The sequence below is a fragment of the Lissotriton vulgaris genome, chromosome 5, assembly GCF_964263255.1.
Source record: "Lissotriton vulgaris chromosome 5, aLisVul1.2, whole genome shotgun sequence".
NCBI lineage: Eukaryota > Metazoa > Chordata > Amphibia > Caudata > Salamandridae > Lissotriton > Lissotriton vulgaris.
Window position 1 is genome coordinate 101,849,997 of NC_141693.1, and position 24,960 is coordinate 101,874,956.

The following is a 24,960-nucleotide window of genomic DNA, read 5'->3' on the forward strand; positions in this document are numbered from 1 at the left end:
ATTGCTGTCATGTTGTCCGTCCGGATCAACACAACCTTGTTGCACAGATGTACTTTGAAGGCTTTTAGTGCCATGAAGATTGCCATCAGTTCCAGAACATTGATGTGCATCTTCCCTTGTTGTTGCGTCCATACTCCCTGCACAATGTATTGGAGTACATGCACTCCCCATCCCTGGAGAGAAGCGTCCGTCGTCACGATGATCTGTGGCACAGGCTCCTGGAACGGTCGGCCCTTGCAAAGGTTTCGTGGATTCCACCAATGCAGAGAGTTGTATGCCCGACCGCTCACCAACACTAGGTCTTTCAACTGGTTGTGAGCCTGAGTCCACTGACGTGCTAAGCACTCCTGAAGCGGACGCATATGTAGTCTTGCGTGCGGGACAATGGAGATGCAGGAGGCCATCATGCCTACCAACTGAATAAACACTCTTGCCGGAAGCGAGTGTTGAGGCCTGAATTTTTGGATCGGGGATTGAATGCTGCTGACTCTCACTGAATTCGGCTGTGCTGTGGCCGCCAGAGTGTCTATGGTCGCACCCAGATACTGCCGTATGTGGGCGGGCTGGAGGTGGCATTTTGGGTAATTCAGTGAGAATCCCAGATCGTGCAGGAGGTGAATGGTGTGGGACACGTGGGCGGCACACTGCTGGGCTGACTTCGCTTGGATGAGCCAGTCGTCCAGATAGGGGTAGACATGGATGTTTTGTCTCCTCAGATGTGCCGCCACCGTCGCCAGGCACTTTGTGAACACCCTGGGTGCCGTGGTGACACCGAAAGGCAAAACCCTGAATTGGTAGTGCTGGTTTTGGATGGTGAACCTGAGGTATTTCCTGTGGGAAGGATGTAGTGGAATGTGAAAGTACGCATCCTTTAGGTCCAAAGTTGCGAGAAAGTGCCCCTGCTGGAGCAGCGGGAGCACTTGCTGCAGCGTTAGCATATGGAAGTGCTCCGACAGGATGTAGAAGTTGAGGGGCCTGAGATCCAGGATGGGCCTGAGGGACCCGTCCTTCTTTGGAATCAAGAAGTACAGGGAGTAAACTCCTGTGCCTCTTTCGTGCATAGGCACAAGCTCTATTGCCCCTTTTTGCATCATGACGTTGACCTCCTGCTGCAATAAGTACAAGTGCTCGTCCGACATAGGACGGTGCCTTGGGGGTATGTTGGGTGGAGTGGATGTTAACTCCAGACAATAACCAAATTGGATAAGCTTTCTGACCCACCTGTCCGTGGTGATGGACTTCCACACGGGCAGGAACTGCTGGAGTCTCCCCCCGACCGGTGTTGTGTGGTCGGGGGACAATGACAAGGCGTCACTGTTTGCTGGCGGTAGAGGACCTGAAGCTGTTGTTGCCACGTCCCCTGCCTTTGGCGCTGTTGCCCCGATATCCACCTTGACTCTTGTTGGCATAAGTAGTCTGGGTGTTGCCCTTGTAGAACTGCGCGGACTGTGAAAGCTGACCCCTTGAGGTGCCTCTGGTATTGGAGCGACGAAAGGACCCACCCCGAAACTGCTGGGACTGCAAGGCACCCATGGATTTTGCAGTGTCAGTGTCTTTCTTCATTTTCTCTAGGGTGGTGTCAACCTCCGGGCCAAACAGGTGATCTGGGTTGACCGTTTGGTTCAAGATGGTGGTCTGGATGTCTGGCTTGAAACCAGAGATTCTAAGCCAGGCATGTCTCCGAAGCATAACACTGGTGTTAATGGCTCGCGCAGCGGTGTCAGCTGCGTCCAGAGCGCACTTAATGGAAGCGTTGGAGATTAGCTTCCCCTCCTGGATTAGCATCTCAGCCCCTTCTTTGTATTGAACAGGCAGGTGCTGCAAAAGGGTCTCTAGTGTATCGTAGTGCGCCCTGTCATAACGCACCAGAAGCGCTTGTGTGTTGGAGATGCGCCATATGTTGGCTGCCTGTGCTGCTACCCTCTTCCCCGAAGCCTCAAAGACCTTGGATTCTTTGTCTGGGGGAGGAGCATCACCCGTAGTTTGAGAATTGTCCCTCTTCCGGGCATTCGAGACGACCAGGGAGTCCAGAGGCAACTGTCCTTTAATGTAAGTTGGATCAGTAGGCGCCACTTTGTACTTTTTGTCAATCCTTGGGTTGATGACTCTCGCCCTGGTAGGTTCTTTGAAAACTTCAGAAGCATGCTTCAGAACTCCTTTAAGCATTGGCAGAGTTTTTACAGTCTTTTCAGACACAGAAAAGGTGTCAAAGGGGAAATCCACATCCACAGGGTCAGCATGCAGCTGGACATTGTGATTGGCAGCGGCCCGTTCAATGAGGGCATTGAAAGCAGCAGAGTCCTCAGTAGGTGAAGTCTTAGCAGAGAAGAGTTGAGGGTCTTCTTGTCCCGAATGAGGACCCCCAGGGTCACCACCAGCTGACCAGGGCTCAGTTGTATCTTCTGGGTCTGTGTAGACCGGATAGCTATATTCATCCTCCTCTTCGCCCTCACCAACGTCCACATCGGAGTAAGTTGGCGAGACCTCATGAACCGGTGGTGAAAGGGGCTCCACCAAGGCTGGAGTACCAGCAGAGTCCATTTTCTTTTTGAGGGGGATATTGTAAGACTCCAAGTGAGGTTCTGGGGTGATCTTCCTCTTTAGAAGGGAAAGCCTGCCCGTTTCGGCGTCGATGAAATGTTCTTGACGCCCCTCCTCCGAGGGTTGTCGAGGCCGCGGGCCGTGGACCACCAACACCGCCTTCGGCGTCGAAGAGACCCTCTCGGGCACGCCGGCCCCCTGCCTAGGAGCGAAAGCCTTCGGCGCCGTCTTAGGCGGCAAGGTAAAGAGGATCGGCGTGGAGGCCTTAGCCGGTTTCTCCAGAGGCTTGGCAGGCGGAGGGTCCTTCGGCTGGACCGCCGCGGCGCCGTCCCTAATGCGCTGCAGGGACTCTGTGACCTTTTTCGTGAAAGCGGCAGATGGACGTGCCGGTTCCACGGAGTCCTTTGAGGAAAGTTTTGGAGTTGAGTCCTTCGAGGTTGCCTTCGGAGTCGACTCACGTGGCGCAGCACCCTTGGCCTTGTCGTGTGGATGCGGGACAGAGAGGCCCTTCGGGTCATCGGACCGCCTCTTCGGGTCGCCGAGAGACTCCTTGGTGTCGTCGACAGCCTTCTTTTGCTCGACCCGAGCCTTGCCGGCATCGACCGTCTTCGGGGCCGATGCGCCAGCGTCGAACACCTTCACCTTAGTCTTCGGCGCGGTAGCCTTAGGCTCGACAACCTTGACTTGGCCTTTTGGCTCGACGGCAATTTTAGTTTTCTTCGGCACCGAGGCCTCAGAAGTTTTCAATCCGACCAATGTGATACGCACTTTTGGTTTCGATACCTGCACCTGCGCAGCATCTGGCGTCGAGACCGTAGCTTTCACTTTCGGTTTAGTTTTCACCGTTTGCGACTCGTCAACAATGTCCGTGGCCGGGCCCGAAGGCGGGGCTGAGGAACTGATATCGAGGTCTTGGGTAAGGCCCGAAGGCGATCCCTCGACCGGGCCTTATAAATCGGCACGGCCCCAGAGTCAATTTGAGGGAGCTCCTCGTCCGGGCTATCCTCCATGGCCCCGAGGGCCCCGTCGTCGTCTCCTATCTCCTCGACGACTTCTTCTCTTTCGAAAACCTCGGCATCCGCGTCGTAGTCCTGGTCGATGTCCGACGCAGGGTTTGATTCCGAGACGTCCTGGATATATTCCTCCTCGATCTCCCCAGCATCGAAAATGTCCGTAGGCGCAGATTGCTGGGCCTCCAGGCGCGCAGCTCGACGGAGCTTGAGTGTCTTCTTGGACCTGAATCTTGAACAGGCCATACACTTGGCCTCATCGTGGTCCGGCGACAGACACTTGTTGCACACCGGGTGGACATCGATGTGCGGGTTCTTGGAGTTGCAGACCGGACATTGTTTGAATGGACTTCGTTCCATGATGGATGGTCGATGAGTCTGGAGCGTCGACAAGGCCTTTCGCGCCGAAAGCACGCGGAAGTACAGAACTCGGCTCGGAGCCGAAGTAGAAGATTTGAAGCCGAACGCGAGACAATACCGACGTAAACTAAAGACCTTTTGGTCTCAAGGAAAGTTTTTCTATCGATTCCGATAAGAGGGAACCAAAGACATCCGAACCCAATGGCGGAAAAAAACAATCTGGGGATGGAGTCGATGCCCATGCGCACTGTAGTCCAGGGGAGGAGCCACCTATCTCGTGATACTTCGAAGGCTCTTCCAGGACAACAATGTGCAATCATCCGGACCCAACACTAGGCGGCGATCTATGCACAGATATGAATTCAGCAGCCCACATGCCTCGAACTGACTAGACACTCATGTAGCAGCGTGGCCAACACTGGAACACCCCTAACCTAAGTGACAGTGGAAGAATTTGAACTGGTGAAATTAGCCTAAAGGTGCTTAAGACTCAATCCTTCTTGGCCAAGGCATAGCACAGCTTTATACAAAGAAAAACCTACCAAAATAAGGCACATTTTTGGATCAACCGCCTTTCGCACAGACTAATCCAATGAAGAGTTGGTCATCTACCAGGTGCTCCTAAGTGCTATCTGTGTAGCCTCTAGTCCTTCTTATAGGGATGTGGAGGAGAGAGGAAAAAACCACAGTCTTTGATGGACTGCCACGCATTTAAGAGTGACAGCCCTTCCATAAGGAAGGATGACCTAGTCCAAAGCGCCAATTTGTCAGGTTAGATGTTGGTATGTGGCGGCAGCATAAAAAGCACCTCCAATTCACTAATGTGACACACAGAAGTAATCATAATAAGGAAAATGACTTTAAGAGTCAAACTCAGGGAACAGCAGTGCTTAGGCTCAAAAAGTATGCACATCAAAAATTGTAAGAACCAAATTAAAGTACCACTGTGGGCATATTGAAAGGTTCAGGCAGAAATATAAATAGGCCCTTTGCAAAAAACACAACACAGTGGGCGAACAAGGAGAATAAATGAATAATGAGGGCTCAACAGTCAAATGTAGAAAGGTCAAAAGAGCAGATAAGTAACTTCTAACAGTGACCACAGCAAAACCTTGTCGGGCCAGAGATACAAACAAAAGGATATCAGAAAATTTGACTTAAATAGGGCTGACCAGTCAGTCCTCGAACCTGGCCACAAATTAAGCCCAATGGGATCATATCCATCCATTCGGACGGTAGATCAATGCCACTTAACTGGTTCTGTTCAATCTCTACACATAGATGGGTAGATTGCGAAGGTTTGGGTGCAGGACCGTCCCCTTCTGCTGGGACAATAGATCCTTCCAAAGAAAGAGAGATGAAGTGGGGGGCAAATGCTCAGAATCAGCAGGATGGAGTACCAGATTTCCGGGCCCAATCCCAGGCTATGAGCATGACCTTCCCTAGGACCTATGGGGTGAGCAACAGCTGATGGAACACGTAAAAGAGGCCGGAGTCCCACCAAAGAAGAAACGTGTCTTCTAGGAAACAAGGAGGAGGATATTCCAAGGTGCATAAAGCCAGACACTGCACATTGTCCGAGGAAACAAATCACAGACATGCCCTACTGGGCAAAGATGCAGAGAAATCCTTTGAGGAACCAGTCTCCTACACAGCCTCCTACACATAGCCTCTACAGAAAAAGAAAAGAGAGAGAAATAGAGAGAAAGAGAGAGAACAAACCCCACAGTGCCCTGCTTGTTGCAGCACCACACGACTTTCATGTTGTTAGCAAGAACTGGAGACACATGCCCTTGATGAAAGGCAGAAGAGCCTTGACTGTCAACTGAATGGCATGCAGCTCCAGAACATTGATATAATGTTTTGCTCTACTGATCTCCAGGTGGTCCCCAACCGGCCAAGGGTCGACACATCAGTCACAATTCACAATATTGAGCTCTGGATGGGATAAGGAGAATGGTCTGCACATGTCAGACTGGCATCTATCATCCACCATTGTCCACCTCGTCCGAGACATGCATAATGTCCGATAGGCCCACTTCAGTGCTGAGCCCCATGCAGCTAAAGGTTCTACTGTAGAGTCCACATGTGCAACAGGACTTTAGTTTATTGATGAAGAAGTCAAGATTCGACCGCAATGAGCCCAACATCCACAGGTGATCAACAATTAGCTCAGGTGATACTGCCTCAGGAGCTAGTCAGTCGAGGTAAGAAAAATCCACGAGTACCTCACCTACGAAGATGACATCACTTTCATGAAAACCCAGTGGGCTGACGTAATGCCAAAGAGGAGGATGGTGAATTGGTAAGGATCCGTCCCGACCACAAACTAGAAATACCGCCTGTAGGAATTCAGGATCAGGACATAAAAAGTACACATCCTGAAAGTCCAAGGACACCATCCAGTCTCAGGGAACGAAGGCTGAGAGCACCTGGGCCAGTGTCAGCATTTTGAATCTGTCCTTTCTCAGGAATTATTTAGAAATCTGTGGTCTAATCCCGGTCTCACCCTCCTGTCCCTCTCGAGAATCAGAAGTAAAGGTACTGGACTGCCTCTCTCTACCTTAGATACAACCTTGATTTTACCCATGGCAAGATGAGACTGAATGTCTCTGGAAAGGATAGCAGCATGGACTGCCAACATCTAACATGTGCAGAAATGGGAAGGGTGGGAAAACAAAAAAGAATGGAGTAAACAACTTGAAGGGCCCACTGATCCGAAGTAAATGCCAGGCTGACAAAATTTGATTCTGCCCCTGACCGGTCACAAACAACCACACTGGAGGGGAGATTAAAGTAGTTTGGTGGCAGCCACAGCAGATGAGAAGGAGGACGAGGAATACTTGGCTTGCTGGTGGCAACCACCTCTGACACCACCTGCTTTGGAGCCATGAAAAGACTTGGCAGCCTGTTGGATAGAATACATGTGTTTGCTCGGTCAATAAGAAAAGCATCTGAAATAGCCCTAGAACGTTTGGCGCTGCTGGTGGAACTGGCAAGCAGTGTTTAAAATGGCTCAGAATAGAGTTCACCTTTTAACCAAAGAGCGTGGCACATACATTTAAAAACATTGGACATCACTGGAAAAATTGTGCTTCACATTCAGGTATAGCAAACGCAACAAGATAATGGACGGAGTGCTGAAACGTTTCAACCACTCACCCGAGTCAAGAGATCTGGATTTCATCCATCGTTCTTTTGCTCAGTATGCCCCCCCAGTTTGGATCCAGTGATATGCAATCCAGTCTCGATCCTGCTCCTCACCTATTGTGCCATCAACTCCAGTGGAAATGGCTTCAGGCCTATCCTGTGCAGCCTGCCTGTTGCAGTGTAAACATGCACTGTGACCGGTCAAAATAAAACCCTTTTGAAAGATAAAAACCTTCAATTAAATGGTTAGTAAGTCACTACCATGAAAGCCTGGTTGCCAGCAAGGTAGTGTGCATGGTATTTAAAATTGGGACATGTGCAAAGTTAACGTTACCATGTCCCGACAGTGACGAGGCCTTAAAAGCAATTTTCTCTGTTCAAGGACTAACTGTTCTATGTAGAGTGCACATTAAAATACCAATACTATATCTTGTGAAAGGGACCAGCTAGACAAATAATTAAGCAAATATTTGAATTGTTTTCAAAAATACAATTCAGTGGTGAAATCATCCTTTATCTGCTTGAACTATCAGAAAGCTAATTAACATAAGCCTCTGCCAGCTCCTAGCAAGAGATTATCCCTGAATAGCATAAGAAAATGCAGGAAATGCCTTTCAGGAGCAAACAATAGGCTGACCTGAAAAAGCAGAGATGACTCCTCTGAATTCAACCAAATAAGCAGAGTGGGGGCTGTGGGCATCCCTTTGACAGCCCAGTGCCAAAACCTGTTTGAAAGGTGTGCTGGGTTCCCATATACCACCGAGGGCAGGCTTGAAATGGAGAGAACAATATGCCAAGACAATTCCTGTTCATCCACTGCCTGGTTGCTGATTGTGTCCTACCAGACATCTGTCTCTGGGTTTGTTGGGTGCAGTACCTAGACCAAACTGGGTTTTAGTTTTTGATTTGGGAGGACACTAGGATTTCCACAATACATGCCCAGCACACACCCAGAGCCTTCAGAGCCCAAGGTTAGTGTAGTTGAAGACTTGCTGCAAAAATGGGTGTGATTACCACTGGGAACATTTACCTTATTGGTTACTGAGGGACCAGGAGTCATTCCAACCAACTATCTAATTCCAGGCATAAATGTTGCACCCTAAGGCACACATTAGAGAACATTTTCTGGACCTATATTGGAAGAGGTCTTTTCTGTTATCCCTGGTACAATAATTGGAGGTTATCCATTTATATATTGCTACATTGCTGACAAAAGCGGAATTTCATTTCCGGTCTGAAATATTTTAGCATTCTCAATTTAGAAGATTCTCCTGGCAACAGTTGACGCAGCTGGATTGAAAGCTGGTAATTTCCCTTCACTTAGATCAAGAATCTAAAGATGATGGGAATAATAATTTACCAAATAAATAAAAAAATTAAAAAATATCACAAGCAAGTTGCCAACGAGTACAAGCAATGCATAAATCCTCTGCTTACCATTGTATTCTTTCATCTGTATAGCACACTTCATAACTCCACAGGGCTCATTGCACATCTTTAAGTTACATAGTAACTTCTAGCAAATTATTCTTTTAATTACAATTGAAAGAAAAGGACACATTGTGGAAGGTAAGAAAAATGGGGGAGCGAGTAAGACTAGATGGAAAACATAAAAAACTAGACATTGTGACTAAAGATTATGGGGTACACATATACAGAACAGTGGCTAGTGAGTAAAAAGTGAGAAACTATTCTTGGATCACATGAAGAAGAGAAATACAAGATCAATAGGAGAATTACAAGGAAAGGGAGTCATAGGGAGCATATGGTATAACTGTAGGCCATGTAGTTGTGAAATAAAAGCACAGGGGAACATGATGACTGCAGAAGACAATAGTCATGACCACAAAGTTTAACATATTTAATGTAGGTAAAATTTACAGAATTCTAAGGAATTCAAAACATGTTAGCACAAGGCCCAAGTAACAAAAATGAGATGTGGTAGGAAGCAAAGAGAACTTAAGGATGAGTCTGATATTACAATTAAACAGAGAAATGTAACAAAATAAGAATGAAAGAGAACAAAGTGTGGAAGAATTACAGGTTTAAAAACCTTGTCATTAGGTTTACTACATATTTCAGTTTTTGAAATTCACCTCTGCCTCTTACATACCTTTTTCTGTGCAACCGCATCCTCCAGTTCTTTAAGTTCTTCTGTTGCTTTTAATATCTGTTGTTCTGCTTTCACAATTTGCTTCTGTAATGCTGTTAACCTATCATGTGCTGCAGAAAAAGAGAATAAAGAGCAATTGTAATTTCCACAGCAAATGTATTGTATGCGCACTTGTTTATGGATGAGACTAAAGCGGTATAAGTGACTGCAAAATGTACTTGACTTTATGAGAAAAGCCACTTCCATTTTAGAAACTTACAAGAACATTAGTACCTCCACAAGATATATTGTTTATGCCTGGTTGCTTATACATTGCAGTCTAGAAAACCACTGGGTTACGTCTCTGGGAATTCCTATTTGTACAAATTCTAACCGTAATGTTCTGTGCCAGATTCATGAAGCTTTTGTACCTGGACAGTGGCAGAGTTGGCCAAAGAGACTCCACTGCCCCATCCCAAGTATATTCCACAATACATCTAAGGGCTGTTGTGATAGGGGCATTGACCTCAACTTTGACCGCTGTGCAAATGAAGTGTGGTTATTCTATACGACAGACAATGAGTTAAAGAAAAATTAAGCCTTCCATCTTTTTATGCTTACTACCTACTTACATATAGGGATGCATAAAGGTTTATTAATCAAGAGACGTCTTGTATACATCCAGATTATAGTCCTGACATACGTCAGAGTATTTTGCTTTTCCAATGTCTGAGGCCTTGCATAGTTTTCACACACAAACTGCAATATTTCCTTGAAAGTGCTAGTTGCAATTGAGGATGGATGTGCCATTTTCTTGCAAAATAACTTTAAAACTGTTTTCTTCTCGACTTAGAGGATTTTTATCTCTCTCAATAACTTTTAAGGGGAAGATAAGTCCCAATTTTCAAGTGCAAAAGAACACATGCAGAGGGCTTCTCAGTCTAGGAGTAGTAGTTTTGAGAATTACAGAAAGCTGACCAGAGAAAATGCTTTACAACTGCAGGCAGAGTCCTGAGATAACACAGAATAAGCGTAGAAGTTTTTTGGAGTTCAAAATAAAATTCATTTTGCAGTACAAATGGCGAAGTCTGGGGGACAGGTTGCCGAGCTCCTGAGATCTTACACATTTGACAGCCAACACCAGCCCCGGATAACTTGTGGGCTTGGGTGGGCCTTCCAGCGAAAAGCACAATGACATTTAGGTCAAAGCCTACCAGAAAGCACAGCTGGTTGCTAAATACTTCTTGGGGACATTCTGAAATCTGACCTAGGAATGCATTACACCCACTGCTTTTCAAATAGCAGCACAAATTATCGTCAGTGGTCCCAAGGTCGCTTGTAACATAATAACCATAAAACAGAGGAACACGACCATAAGGTATTATACAATTGTAAAAGGTCGGCACCATTAAACGTAATAAAACAATGGTATACCATAAATTTGATTGTTTGGTGACATCAATTTACAATTCATAAATCAACATTTTATTCCTTAAATTAACTCCCTCAATAGAAGAGTCATGATTTATAAAAATAAGTAGAACTTAAAAAAGGTAACCATAAGCCCAAAACCCTCAACACTTCTTAATCAAGACAAGCCCTGGACTTCACCACGGATTTCAGATATCCAACAATGAAGAAAATATAATCGTCCTTAAGCAGTTGTAGATACAGGAGAACTGGGCGCGCATGAGCAAAATTCAGCTTCTTTGAAATAGGGACTAAAAAAGACTTCCTCGGAACCTCATGAAATTTACAGAAGAACATCAGACAGGTCGCTCCCCTCGCCGCCGCAACAGCTCCACCTGTTGTGAGCGCCCCCACCCCCCAGGTTGCTGCTGCTGCTGGACACGAGTTTGAGGCTCGATCGCTGTGCCTGGGTTGTATTGTTTCCTGACTGTTTTGACGCCTGTGTTTTCTTTCATCTCCTTTCTCCCTCCGGTGTTTATCTGTGCCCTGCATATGATTTTTGTATTGTTTTCTGGACTGTTTTTTGCCATCTGCGTTTGCTCCTGTTCCCTCTTTCCCTCCTGTGATTTCTGTGCCCTGTTTTGCCCTTTGCTCCCTCCGCCATTCCTCACCCGTTTTTTCCTGCCGCTGCGTCCCTGTGGCCCGCCCCCCTGCTCGTCCATTCGCCACCCCACTCCTGCCTCCCAGCTACTCCTCCCTCCCATCTCCCCTTATATGGCGGGCGCTCCACTGGCCCGCCTAAGGCAAGCCCGTCGGTGCCTTGACCGCGCCCTCCACATCGGACAATCACACACCTGCTTCCTGGCCGGCCCGAAATGCACGCACGGACCCTTCACCTGCCGGAACTGCAGCTTCACAAGCATCCGACCTGCAATTTCACCCACCGGGAAAGAACCCAACCACCTCAGATGCACCCTTCTCAACACCCGCTCCGCCCGCAAACACGCCGTTGAACTCTGGGACCTACTCGACTCAACCACCCCAGACATCGCCTTCCTGACGGAGACCAGTCTGAACCCCTCCTCGGCACCTGACATCGCCATAGCCATCCCGGACGGCTACAAGATCACCCGCAGGGACCGCACCAACGGATTAGGAGGAGAAATCGCCATCGTCCACAGGAACACTCTCAGAGTCTTGGCCAAGACAGACGACACCCTCAGCACTGCCGAACACCTGCACTTCCAGATCCACACCGATCCCAACACCACCCTCGTCTACAGACCCCCAGGACCCTGACCACAGTTCAGCGACTCCATCGCCGACTTAGTCAGTACACACGCCCTCGCCTCCACAGACTACATCCTTCTCGGGGACCTGAACTTCCACCTCGAGAATAACAACGACCGCAACTGCACCACCCTGATCGACAACCTCGCCAACCTCGAACTCAGACATCTCGTCATAACGCCCACCCACTCAGCCGGTCACACGCTTGACCCCATCTTCTCCGCAATCTCCCACATCTCCTTCACCAACACCACCGAACTCAACTGGACCGACCTTTTTTAAAAACAGGCCCAATTGTAGAAATAGCCCAGGACTCCAGGCATCCCTTCTGCCTTAAATGTACGCAGCACACAAAAATTCTCCTACTCTAAGGGAGATAGTGTTAAAAGCATGTATTACCTTTTCCGGGGAAGTACCCAACGAGGTACATAGTGCAAATTCTCCGGCACAAGATTCTTTTACTGAATTATAAAGACTCTCGGGAGAGATCTGTGTCCAACCTTCTCTTCCTGTTGGTCGGTATTATGACCCCCATTGGGTCAACTCTTAGTTGGATGGTCAATAAAGGGCCTCCTAGTTTAACACAGAGGGGGTTATGGTCACTGAAAGCACTATCCTCAATTATGAAACCTTGAAATAAGGATTGTAGGGAGGGAAAGCACTAGAGTAAAATCAATAAATGTGCCACTACATCTCCCTTTAAAAGAGTGGGACAGAGGCTATGCTCAACAGATCACCCAAAGACATGAGAGATATCAGGTTAAATTTGTGTAGGAGGCCGTTCGGAACATCCCCCTGAACAGAATGTGAACACCCTCTGCCCTTCGACAACCCAGGCCGCTAGACGTGTAATCCCAGGGTCCCCACACGGGTGTATAAAATACCCCATAACCATAAGGTTGTGCAGCTCTGCTATGCAGTGTTGTCTTATAAAAGTTCCTAACAATGTAATATTACACCCATCGCTAGAGCATGATTTCCCATTATAAACGTTTATAAAAACCATTCTGTGTGCCCCTCTACTTAGGCCCAGGGGCTGTAAACATGAGCTAGCAAGATTTGATTCTGGCATTTCAGTGCTATTGAGATATATATTACAAGACCACCCTTTGGTCTCCCAGCCAAAGAGGGTAAATAAAGCAGGGACGAAAAAGGCCTTGTACCCCCAAGATTTAAGCAGTGGTCCTGTAACCATTTTTCTTGGAAACATAGCACTAAACTGTTTCACATAGGCCACCCACATAGGATCAGAAAACCTGTTCGCCAAACCGGCAACATTCCAGGATATTACATTTCCCAGCAGAATCACCTATGTCCTCCTTACTCAACACTACAGAGTCCTGCTGGGGAGTCAGCCTACCAGAGACCGCGGACGCAAGACTAATGAGTCAATCACATGCCTCCAGCGTAACCAATGGGGTGAACCTATTAGACAGCTCCACTGGTAGTCTCTTACTACAGGTCCCGCCTGCCAGGCTAGGCTATCAGGTGGAGCTACATCATTAGTAGATATGTTACTGCACCCCGGCAGGACAGGTTTATAAAAGTAACCAAGTGGTAAGGCCACAATGGTCGACTTTGATCCACGATTAACAGGGTATGACTCTGTAAACAGTATCCTTTCTGCTATATGAGGTTTGTTAAAATTAACAATGACACAATCCCCCGGGCCTGATTTGCATGAGCTACCTATCCAACTTACTATACGTACCATGTTGATATTTTTCTCCAACCTAGTTCCCAGTGAGGTATTAAGCGAAAACCAGTGTACAACTTTGATTTTTAACTGGCAAAAATCCTCCATGAAACCCTGGGGGAGAGTTGGCACATTGCCCAATACCACTACATAAGGAGTGGATGCCGGTGGCAAGTGAATGGTCGGTAACTGCTGAAGAAGGAGATTCCGATCCCCCAGGGACTGGCTAGGGCCTTCTAATTAATTCTCTTTGGGGTACTGGATCTGGCTGGAACTGATTTGGCAAGCTGTCCCTGCTGTGGCTTCCCCCCAAAGTTGTTGCTACAGTAATGGAGCTTAGACTGACCCCTTGCGTGTCTGTTAAGTGGCTTGCAGATACTTGCCCACTCGGTAGATGTGACTGTAATTGGAACTGTGTCTGTAACTGGTCCCTAATAGCTTAAGGCGGACTAATCATAATGGGTGGCTGCACACTGCGTTGACTTTGCTGATCCCCAGTCCCTCCCAATAGTGAAGATGAGTCACCACATTTCGGAGCTTCTAAACATTTTTCAATAGCAGGTAAGCGACTGATTATCGGGCCCAGCTTTGCAGACAACTAGTTCTTCATCAATACATGAAAGGAGTCCGGTGCGCTTGCCATGTCAGCAATGGGCATTAAATGAGAGGGTACTGGGTTTTTGGGAGGCAAGTTGGGTTTAGATCTCTTAACTTTACCCCCCATCACTTGAGATTTCCCTCCCGCTCTTGATGCTCCCCCCGGTCAAAGATGGACTTCCTGTCCCGATTGTTGATGGGGATCCAGATGCTTATTGTAGGCAGGTACTGTACATACTCCATTCACCTGCTTTAATAATGCTTCGGTACCCGACTTATTGCTCCTAGTAACTGCTGGGGAGAGGGGCAGAAGCAAGGAGGGAACAGTTAAATGGCTGGGGGACCTAAGACTGTCCTTATCTACCAACATGGGCCCATTAATGTTACACTGGTTCAGGTGGTCATCTTCAACATTGATCAGGGGCACAAGTATAACAGAATGCAAGGATGTAAGGCGGCAGCGGGTGAACTAGAGAGACGTCTGTTAACAAGATCAATTTCTTTATCGATCACAGCTGCCACCCGCTGCAAAAAAGTGGCCATAGTGGTCACAGTAGAGATACCTGTCGCAGGCTTTCCAGCTACTGCTTCTAGTGCTGTTTTGAGCCTAACCATACTCGTAGGTGGACAGTGAGGGGTGCTCAAATGAAAGTTCGGAAATTTTAAAATGTTCACAGTGTAAACCACAATAACTTGGTACTAAAGTGCAACTCCACTAATCTACAGGAGCTCCGCAGGTAGTGCGGATACAGAGGGCTGATACGAAGGACCTTGTCACACAAAGACTTCAAAGGCTTAACCCTACGCAATCAACGAACCACAGAAATAGTACCAGTACAGAGTAAAAAAGATGACCGTGAACAGCTAGACTTCCTGATTTAAAGTGTATAAGCCGAGGTTCTAATACAATAATTAGACGTAAGTCCCATAAACAGTGAAGATGAGTCACTCCAGCCTGGCAATGTACCTGAATGTAGATTGATCCGATGGGAAAAATACCAAGGGCCTGGACAGCCCAGCCTCCTTCTGCCGCCGACGGGCGCAGACGGGCCCGCCCTTGGCCCGGGGCACACCCGTGCGCGTCCCACGCTGCAGGAGCCCTCTTGCTGTTTTAAGGAGCCTCGGGCGCGTAGGATCAGCATCGGTTTGGAGTTGCTGGGAAGTCTGGGACGTGTAGTCCTGTTCTGCTCCCTCCGTGAGACACCGGCAAGTGGCAGCAAAGCGGTATTACGGGCATGTAATGGTCATTTCAACTGAAAATGTGTTGTTTGTAATGGCAGAGCACTGCCGCACCAAATATTCTCCATTCTATTCCACTTAACTCTAGGCCACTCAACTCCACTCTATGCCACTTAGCTCTAAGGCCACTCTACTCCCCTCTATGCCACTTAACTCTAGGCTACTCTACTCCACTCTAGGCTGCTCCACACCACTCTATGCCACCCCATTCTACACCCCTCCACTCTACAGCCTTCCACTCTAAGAATCTCTATGAAACTCCATTCTATTCCACTTCACTCTATGCCCCTCCACTCTACGACATGCTACTCGACTCTACGACATTCCACGACACTCCACTCTATCCAACTTCACTCTTTGACACCCTAATCCGCTCTATCCCACTCCATTCCATCCCATTCCAATCTGAGAACCTCCATGCCATGCCACTCTACGACGACACTCGGCACCCCTCCATGATATTCTACTTCACTCTACGCCCATCCACAGTGCTCTACCCCACTCTACGCAACTCTTTCTTCACCACTTTACTTCACTCTAAGCCACACTACTCCACTCTACTCTATGACGTTCTATGCCCCTCCACTCTACGCCACTCCAACCACTCTACGACGCACTACTCCACTCTATTTCACTTACACTGCTCCATTCTATGCCCCTACACCATTCTACTCCACAACACTCTATTCCATTCCACTCCCTTCTCCTCCACTCCACTAACATTTAGCCATGCTAAACAACAGCTAATAGCTCTTGCATATATGTGACTTATCGACTTCCACTTACAGATGGGGTACCCACTTAAACTATCCTGCAAATATGAGGAAGGGAAGCTCACTGTCAGCTATCCTGAAGAACGCAGAAAGATATGGAGACTCCAGGACTTGCCAATGACCATGAACAAAGACGACGAGCAGAACCAGAGCAACTGACCACAACCATGGCAGAGGCCCCTAGTCCTCAAAGCTGAAGAAGAAGCATGAAGACGAAGATGCAAAAGAGAGAGAGGCACTCCTGTCAGTCTCTGAAGATTTAAATGCTGGCTACTGCACCGCCACTCCAGTGGCTTCTACCCGACGACCTCCATGCACTCTATTTTATGATCATCTGCTGGCACCGCTCGATCCACCTGGATGCTTTTTTATGCCCCATAATCTATGTCTTGTATCTATAAAATCCTCCCCTTACATGAAGATAGTACAGAGATGGCCACCTTAGGATCTGGAGCCTGGGGGCCCTCGCCAGGGCCATATAGGCCCGAAAGCTGCCCCCCTTAATCAAATGTCCTAATCAACTTGTTTACAAGGACTTATGTTAGACTGTTGCTGCAATGTATGACTCTGTTTTTATGCTGCTCACTGATTACATGTTACTTTGACACCATGCTAAGAAGTGGCTGGCGGGAAGGGTTTTGGAAAGCAAGGATTAGAAGGAAATCCCAACGAGAGTGGGATGAAGAGGACTTGGGGCTCCGGGAGTGGTCCCGCGACCTCCTTCTCTTAGATCAGGACTAAGACCTCCACGGAGTCTCGCTGGATGGTGTTGACTGCCGGGCTGCAAGGTGCTTCACAGACCGCTCCTGCAAGACCTTCGGAGCCATAGACCGATAGTCCAAACATGCCTTTGAATTGTGGTCGCGCTCAAGACACCAGAGACAGACAAAGTGGGGGGTTGGTAGCCGACATCATGTGGTGGTGGCTGGCTCCACATGGTTTAAACCCCGTCTTCCTCGAAGACATCCTCGCACACGATGTTGGAAAAAATTCTGCAGTCAACAAAAAGTAAAAAAAAAGCCTGTCAAAAAGTGACAGAGGGGTAGCTCTTCCCGGATCGGTGCTTAACTGGCGCGGAAAGAAAAAACAGACGTCCGCGCGCCTATATAGGCGACCGCGACGTCATAACCAACGCTACCAAGGGCGGCACGTTGAGTCGACTGGAGCCACCCGACGGTGCACGCAATGGGTATTGCTCGAGCAAAAGTTTCTGGATCCAGCCTGACGCCTGGGATATTCAAAGGTAAGGAATCTGCAGCTAGAAGTCTCTATCAGATGCACTATTACAGGAGGCCTATCATCTCAGACAAATTGCACCCAGTCTAAAATCATACTGGTTTCCTCGTTTCCCCCTTTTCAGTGGGCCACAGGGCTACGAAGCCCAATCGTGGTGGCTGAGACGTTTTACTTGTGATGTCCCAAGGCCCGACCTATTATGGATTCTGAACAACAAGGCCAAGTACCTCTTCTACACTTGACATTCAGTGGTAGCTATGGACAAGCAGTCAAAGGTTCCATTGGAGGTGAAGTATAGCTAAAGAATAGTGAAAAAGACTCGAAGTGCACACAGTACTGTCCAGTCAAATATTTGCTTTATTTGAAGAAAGAAGGATTTTATTTCTAACTCTACAGATGCAAAGGAATAATGACATTCATAAGCAAAAACACAATCCCCTTGAAGTCCGGGCTATAGTGTTTGTCAGGCAAATTCCTGTCCCACCCTCTTCCTTATAATGTGGTTGAGCTTATTTCCCCTACACTGGTGGCTGCATCCAGGGAATGCTCACTAGTGGGCCGTACTGAAGAGATCCCCTTAGACTTTTAGGAATCAGTCAAAAATGTATATTGTGCAGCAGCACCTTCAGCAGTGAGCACCATGGGGTCCAACAGGACTGATTCAAGTCTTACCCTTTCCTGCAGTTCGGAAGCATTTAGCGTGTCAGCGGGTGCCCTGCCCGAGGGGCCATGGAAGCTCTGATCCTGTTTGGCAAAGTCAGGCTGCTTATGGGACACACAGCAGCACCTGGCAGGCGCTGCCTCTCTCCAGAGAAGCACTGCCGGCTTTCTCCATTGATCGAAGATGTTCCCAGTCAGCATGGACGTGGTAAGTCAGTCTTTCCCAGCCAAAGGTTTGGGGGGACTGGTCTTCCAGCTCCCGACCATAGCCCAGCAGGTGTATGATGTTTTCTTCTGCGCCCTCCAAGGTCCTTCGATTAGGGGTAGATCTCGATTCACAGACCTCTGGTTGCCGCAGTCCCTCTGCACCGGAGGAGTTTGTGTTGTGTCTAATCTCCTACACCATGGCAGCCCCTCTGGCAAACAGGGTAGCCACTAAGGGATTCACGAGTCCTGGCACGCTAGTCACACAATTACTATACCAATGCCCAGGCATACAGGGTCACCGCAAAGAGTCAGCATGGGTTGGCGTGCTGGTCATACAATTACTTCACCGATGGCCCAAAACAGTCACTGCAACAAGACAGTATAGGATTAGCACTCCCCGCAAAATGCTCGATGCAAGGCTCAGTCCACGGTGGCCTTCTCCTGGCATACCGGGGTCACCAAATCAATCCTGCACATGAGAAACAACCTGATCAGTGCAAAGCCGTATCCTCACACCTTGCACAGGAAATCATCTTGCTAGGGCTCCCCCCCTGGACCTTGCGCAGTTGAACGCTCTTCTCTTCCTCACAGGGCACACTGGTCTAGGCAAGTAGGCAGACGCTAGTGCTCTAGACTCCATGGCACGGGGTCTTGGTTTCCCTGGGTGATGTCCCCTCACTCAGAAGGGATAGAAGGCCTTGGCCCCCAGTCCTGGTCACGGGCAGAAGTCTTGCAGAGCATGCACTTCAAACATAGCTCATCTGGCTGCATGGCAGATGATAAGTTTTGGGGTGTCAACCTACCCTTCTTATGGTGCATTTTCAGATACCATATGTGATTTAGGGGGAACAGCCATTACAACGCGGCTGTTACTTCGCAGGCCGTTACGTCGCATACGTTACAATGCATGCGACGTAACCATGCGTACACTTTACGACGCGGGCCATTACATCGCATGCGCATTTAAAACGCATATGATGTAATGGCACCGGAGCACAGACAGCAATGCAGGAACCGGGAGCAGAGACTCGGCGACACTGGGAATGGGAACGGACCACGAGGAAGGAGAGAAGTAAGTGGGATTAGGGTTTAGTGTAGTATCAGGTGGTAGTAGTGTAGGCGCTAGGGCCCAGGGAAGTGTCAGGGGGTTGTAGTGTATGCTAGGGTTTAAGACTTTAGGGCTTAGGGTAGTGTTAGAGGGTTGTAGTGTATGCTAGTGTTTAAGACTTTAGGGCTTAGGGTAGTGTAAGGGGGTTGTAGAGTATGCTAGCGTTTAATACTTTAGGGCTTAGGGTAGTGTAAGGGGGTTGTAGTGCATGCTAGTGTTTTGGACTTTAGGGCTTAGGGTAGTGTAAGGGTGTTGTAGTGTATGCTAGTGTTTTAGAATGTAGGGCTTAGGGTAGTGTCAGGGGGTTGTAGTGTACAGTATTGGTTTAGGCTTTAGGGTTGTGTAAGCAGGTCCGGGACAGACTGTACGTAGGGGTAGGCTCGTGTTTTGAGTACTCTTTTTTATTATGTACTGTAGGGTATTAATGTGGACTGTGTGTTTGTAGGGTAGTGTGTTAGTGTTTGGGGGATATTTAGCGATTTAAATACATGCGGGGAAGTTGAGTCCGATGTAAAGGCATTTAGTATGTATTTCAAAGGAAATGCGAACTGCCATGCGTTGAAAAAACATGCGTTGTGACTGTACATGCGAACTAAAAACCACGTTGTAAAAGCACGCGTTGTTTTAGTTTACGATGTATCGTCATACATTCGTGATTTAGGGTCTCAGTCTTTGAAAATTTATGTTGCTTCTTTTGGAGTGTTCACTTTCCTTGCTCTTCTTACCTCCTGAAAGGCTGTCTGTCACAGCAGGAGAGATTCCAAAGCTGAAAATCCCACAACACACGCCATGGGAGTGACTAGAGTTCACAGCTAGATGTCAGTCACAGTTATTTGTGCATCAAACGGTCTCTCGGTCTCTCTCGCTCTAGAATGCAGCAATACACAAATCTGTCTGGGGGAATTTCTCTACTCATCATGTCATCACAAGGCATGTCTGGTCTCCGCAAAATGGAACTCAGAGTCCACCGTGTAATGTACCAATGAAGGCACACTTGCACTCTGTGTACATACATCACAGACACACATACATTCAGTGCACACATTCAATCTGCACTCACTGTTCAGTACTGCAGCTTCTCTGTATTGTACCATGGTGTGCTAATTGAAGATACACACACTGCCAGAATGCACAACACTGCACCTTTCATGTATTGCACTTCTCGCAAGCACACATACTCCCAGCACATTCTTTCCTTGCACACACACTGCCCAGCACTACATATCTCATGTAATGTGGCCCTCGCAGGTGTACATCCATCCAGTACATGCACTAACCACACTCACTGAATGGCACTGCTCTATCCCTGTACTGTACCTTCCCTAGGTGCACATACATCCAGCACAGAGTCACTATTCCTGCGCAGCACTCTACATCTACCTGATGTAGGCCAAGGGTAAGTTAAAAACACAGCAGTGGAACTTTAAAACGGGGAGTGAGCCTGTGGGCCTCACTCCAGTAACACAAGGTAAACAAGACCTGTTCACTCCTACTGATAACTACACGGCATGCTGCCACCACCGCGCTTGTCCGACTTAACTTAATGGTGAATGCAGTAGCATTCCACCACTAAGGAGCTAGCGCTTCAGGCTCTCTTCCAGGTCGAAAATTACTGCAATCCGTGAGACAGGCCCATGTCATGGCACACAAGTATAATCCGTGTTGGCCTATGGCAACAAAATCAGTATTAGGAATCCAGATAAATCTACTGTTTGGCACTCAGGACAGGGTTTCACGTCTTTTAGCAGGCAAAGGACTTTTCCGTCCCAACACAGGTAAATACCATTCTCATCCACAAACAAAACTTAGGGCTTGGCAATACTGCAAAGAGGAAATTTGTCCTTCCAACTGGACACCCTACAGTTGACTACATAGGTTAAATGACAGACAACAGAGGAAGGATAGTAGAAGGAGAGCTCATGTCTTTTAAGGAAAGCGGGTATTGTTCTCAATAACACCATCAACACGTCAAGTACTACACCACATCACAAATACTTTTAGAGAGAATAAAATTACTGTGACTGTTGGCAACCTGGCACAATAAGCCTGAACATGAGAGGGATGTACTACCAGAGAGTACACAACAGGTATTCTAAACCAACAGACGGGAATATGAGTTAGTGTTAGCTACTTAGATCAAGATCTGCATGTCATCAAACCATTCTCCAGCGATGGTATGCTTGAACTACTCAATATCCAGACTGTAGGAACATGGAGCTAGAATGAAATAACTTTTAGGGACGCTTCCCTTAGAGCAAAAATAGCGAATGTCATCGTTATAACTACTAAACAAACAATTATGCTGTGTATAGCCAGATTATTGGCGATTCTATGGAGGGGAGTTCCATAGCCAAAGTGAACATTAGAGGGGACAGAGGGTATCCTTGCCTCAATCCCCTTGTAAGTCGAATGCTGTGCGACAGCTCCCCATTAATGTTTATTCAGAGGGCTGGATTTACATAATTGGTCATGAATAAGGAAGGCATGACTGGGTCATCATCTTGGATGGACCATCACAAGGGGTAGAGTGTTGATTTAAATTTCATTTTTTAAACATTGGGAGGAAAAGTCAAACAGCCCAGTGAGATGAGCCTATCTTTATTTCAGTATACAAAACTATTACCTCAATAGTGTCTTCACTATCAATGGGATCCACAAATCTTTTTGTTCTGTAAATGTCAAATCTTATTACTGAGAAACAATTACACACAGAGTGGAGCCAGTGCATAATCTTACAAACTAGAGGAGAGTCATTTTCATGGATACCAGGCCTAATTTTGGGGATGTCTACCGTAGATAGTTGTGCTTCATCAGAGATTATAGTATGCAAATCTTGGCAAACATCAGGGTGTAATACCAGACTTCTTGTGAGGGGTGAGCTTTCATGAGAATTGTTATTATTGCTGGTCCTCTTGGCAGAAATGATAAGAGTTGTGGATGGTACGATTTAAAATTCCATATTCCACACTAAGCCCCCCTTAAATGTTGTCTTTATTTACAGTAGTTCTAGCCCATATTCAGTCCCAGGACGAACTAGAAGACATACATGGTAGTGATGAATCATTCAAGTTGTTTCCCCTGTTATTACTTTCAGTGAGCACATTTTGGTTAAGTAGAACGATTTCCCTTGTGAGATAGTTTTCCTGATTATTTGTCAGGGTAGCATCAGCAAGAGATGTCCATTGAGTGATGGAAGATGTGTCCTGGCACAATTAGGCATTAGGTGTGAACCAGACGCCTCCTTTAATTTGACCACCAGGCAAGGCACGGTGTTCCCTGGCCTCCAAAAAATGTTTATCTACTTTCTAAAGATGTAGTTCTACTGAACAAAAGATTGATTTTTGAGGCACAGTCATAACCAAGAGAGATAACCGTGTGTGTTTCAACCTCCTTTGTTTCAGGCTGATTTTGAAGAGCGGAATGACAATTCTTACAAGGAGGACTATCTCTGAACAAGGAATTAGCAGCTTTGGATTGCTTACTAGGAGTTTAAGACACAAGCAGCTATGCAACCATTCACTACTGGTCGTACGTACTACCGGCATTTTGTATTAATACATTTTTGTGACTGCTGTTAAATGGTTGAGATTGCTTATGTCATCAACATGAGAATAAGACAGGAGAATCACCTTTGCTTCACTCCAGAAGTTTTGTTTATGTGCATAGCTAGTGTTTTGAATGGAATGCCTGTTCGGAGAGAGAGATTTCAGTACAGTCCATACGTCAATAGTTATGGAATGCCCTTTGACTGTATGTCACATTCTCAATGTAACAATTAAAAAGGTAAAGGTTTGCTATGAATAGGTTAATTGCTTCAAATTCAGTACCACATACATGTACAGGCTCTTGCTTGTGGGAATGAGGAGTAGGGAGGTAACATAGGTCTGGTACATTCATGTTCCGATATCATTATTAAGCTTGGAACTGGTTATTAACTATAGTTAATGCCTTCTTACACCCCTTATGCTCCTCCAATTTATGAGCCGGGCCGATGTGTCAAGTGAAGGCTCAAAACTAGCTTTATTAAATAGCTATGTGGTCAGTAAAGTTACGATAGCACATGCATTGAAAAGCAGAGACTGGGACAGCCATCATATACCCCACACCAAAATCTGTAACTACTAGTACAGATGCAATCGTTTTTTCCATTCCCGTCAGCCGAAATCTATCAGCTTAAAAAAAAAACACTGATAATAACCATTACAACTGGCATAGAGATGGCAGAAGATACTCTAGATCACATTTTCTTTACTCTGACTTCTGAAATGTATTCTAGAAAAACATCAGTTCCAATAAGAGACCTACAGCTAGATTCATCAAAGTGCCGTTTTGCGAGTCCTTAATAGCGATTATTAAGGAATCGCTATTAAGGACTTGCAAAACGGGATTCATGTAGGAATCGCTAAATAAATTGCGATTCCTACACACTCCTTATTTGCGATTAGCAAATTGCTAATCGCAAATAAGGAATAACTCCCCATTCATTCCTATGGGCCTTTAGGCCCATAGGAATGAATGGGGAGTTATTCCTTATTTGCGATTAGCAATTAGCTAATCGCAAATAAGATAGCGATTTCAAGGGTGCCAGGGGTGTACAAAGGACACCCTGTAGCACCCCTGAAATGCAAATTTACACAGGTGTTGCGCACACACATGTCCAAAGGACATGTGTGTGTGTAACATGCAACTGAGAAAAATGCACTAAAGTGCTTTTTTCTATTTTTTCCCTATTTACCACAAAGTCAGACTTCGTGGTAAATAGCGGCCAAATATTGGGAATTCGCAATTTAAAATTGGTTAATGAATTGCATTTAAGGAATCTCTAATAGAGATTCCTTAAATGCTATTCCTTGCAAATATGCGATTTCGGCCCTTTGCGAGCCGATTTTTCGGTCATGAATCTGGCTGATAGTATCAGAGCGCTCTGCTGCATTTTGGCTACATTCATGTTACAGAAAAACCACATACAATCAGATCCTTACCAGCTTGAACATGCTTCTCCTTGTCCTCCAGTTGTACATCTAGAGCCTGGTGAAGGTGGGCGCGCACTTGTTCGTTTCTGTTTTGATCATCTTCACTGAGAGCGATTTTTCCCACCTGTAATTGCTGTGCAGGGCTGCCAACAAAGGTTTCTTGGGTAAACAGGTTTCTTTTGTACCTGGCTTTGCCAATATACGTACTTTCACCAGGTGAATCATCTAATTCAACACTCTAAAACAATACAAAATTGCATGAGTTAATTTGGGGGAAATGTTGCACTTCAAATTGAACTTCTTTCAGTAAAGTAGAAAAATCAGGACAGACTCCATTTCACAGTGATGCACAAACATGGTGATGATTCAAATATGTTTCAGCATGTAAGTGATCCCTAAAGCACGGACTGAAGTAGGATCGTGTTTGAAATCACAAAAGGAAGCTTGTATACTTCCGCTCAACTAAAGAGGCCACTGATGTGTCTATCATTATGTGAACAAGGTCAGCCAAACCTAGAAATAAAACGGACATGAACTTGAACTTGTAGGGATCTTTTTGATTACCACAACTCCTACTCTTACTTGGACTAGCCAATAATTTGATCTTTGAGTTAATAG

At 46.7% G+C, this 24,960-nt stretch overlaps 1 protein-coding gene across 1 annotated transcript in view; it reads right to left on the reverse strand.

Moving 5' to 3' along the window:
* CNTRL (centriolin) overlaps positions 1 to 24,960 on the reverse strand; it is an 857,679-nt gene that overhangs the window by 700,314 nt on the left and 132,405 nt on the right. Inside the window, exons 9-10 of the mRNA XM_086920986.1 lie at positions 24,352 to 24,580; positions 9,175 to 9,284 (exon numbers count right to left, since the gene is read on the reverse strand). Coding sequence (XP_086777112.1) covers positions 9,175 to 9,284; positions 24,352 to 24,580 — 339 coding nt within the window. The remainder of the gene's footprint in view (positions 1 to 9,174; positions 9,285 to 24,351; positions 24,581 to 24,960) is intronic.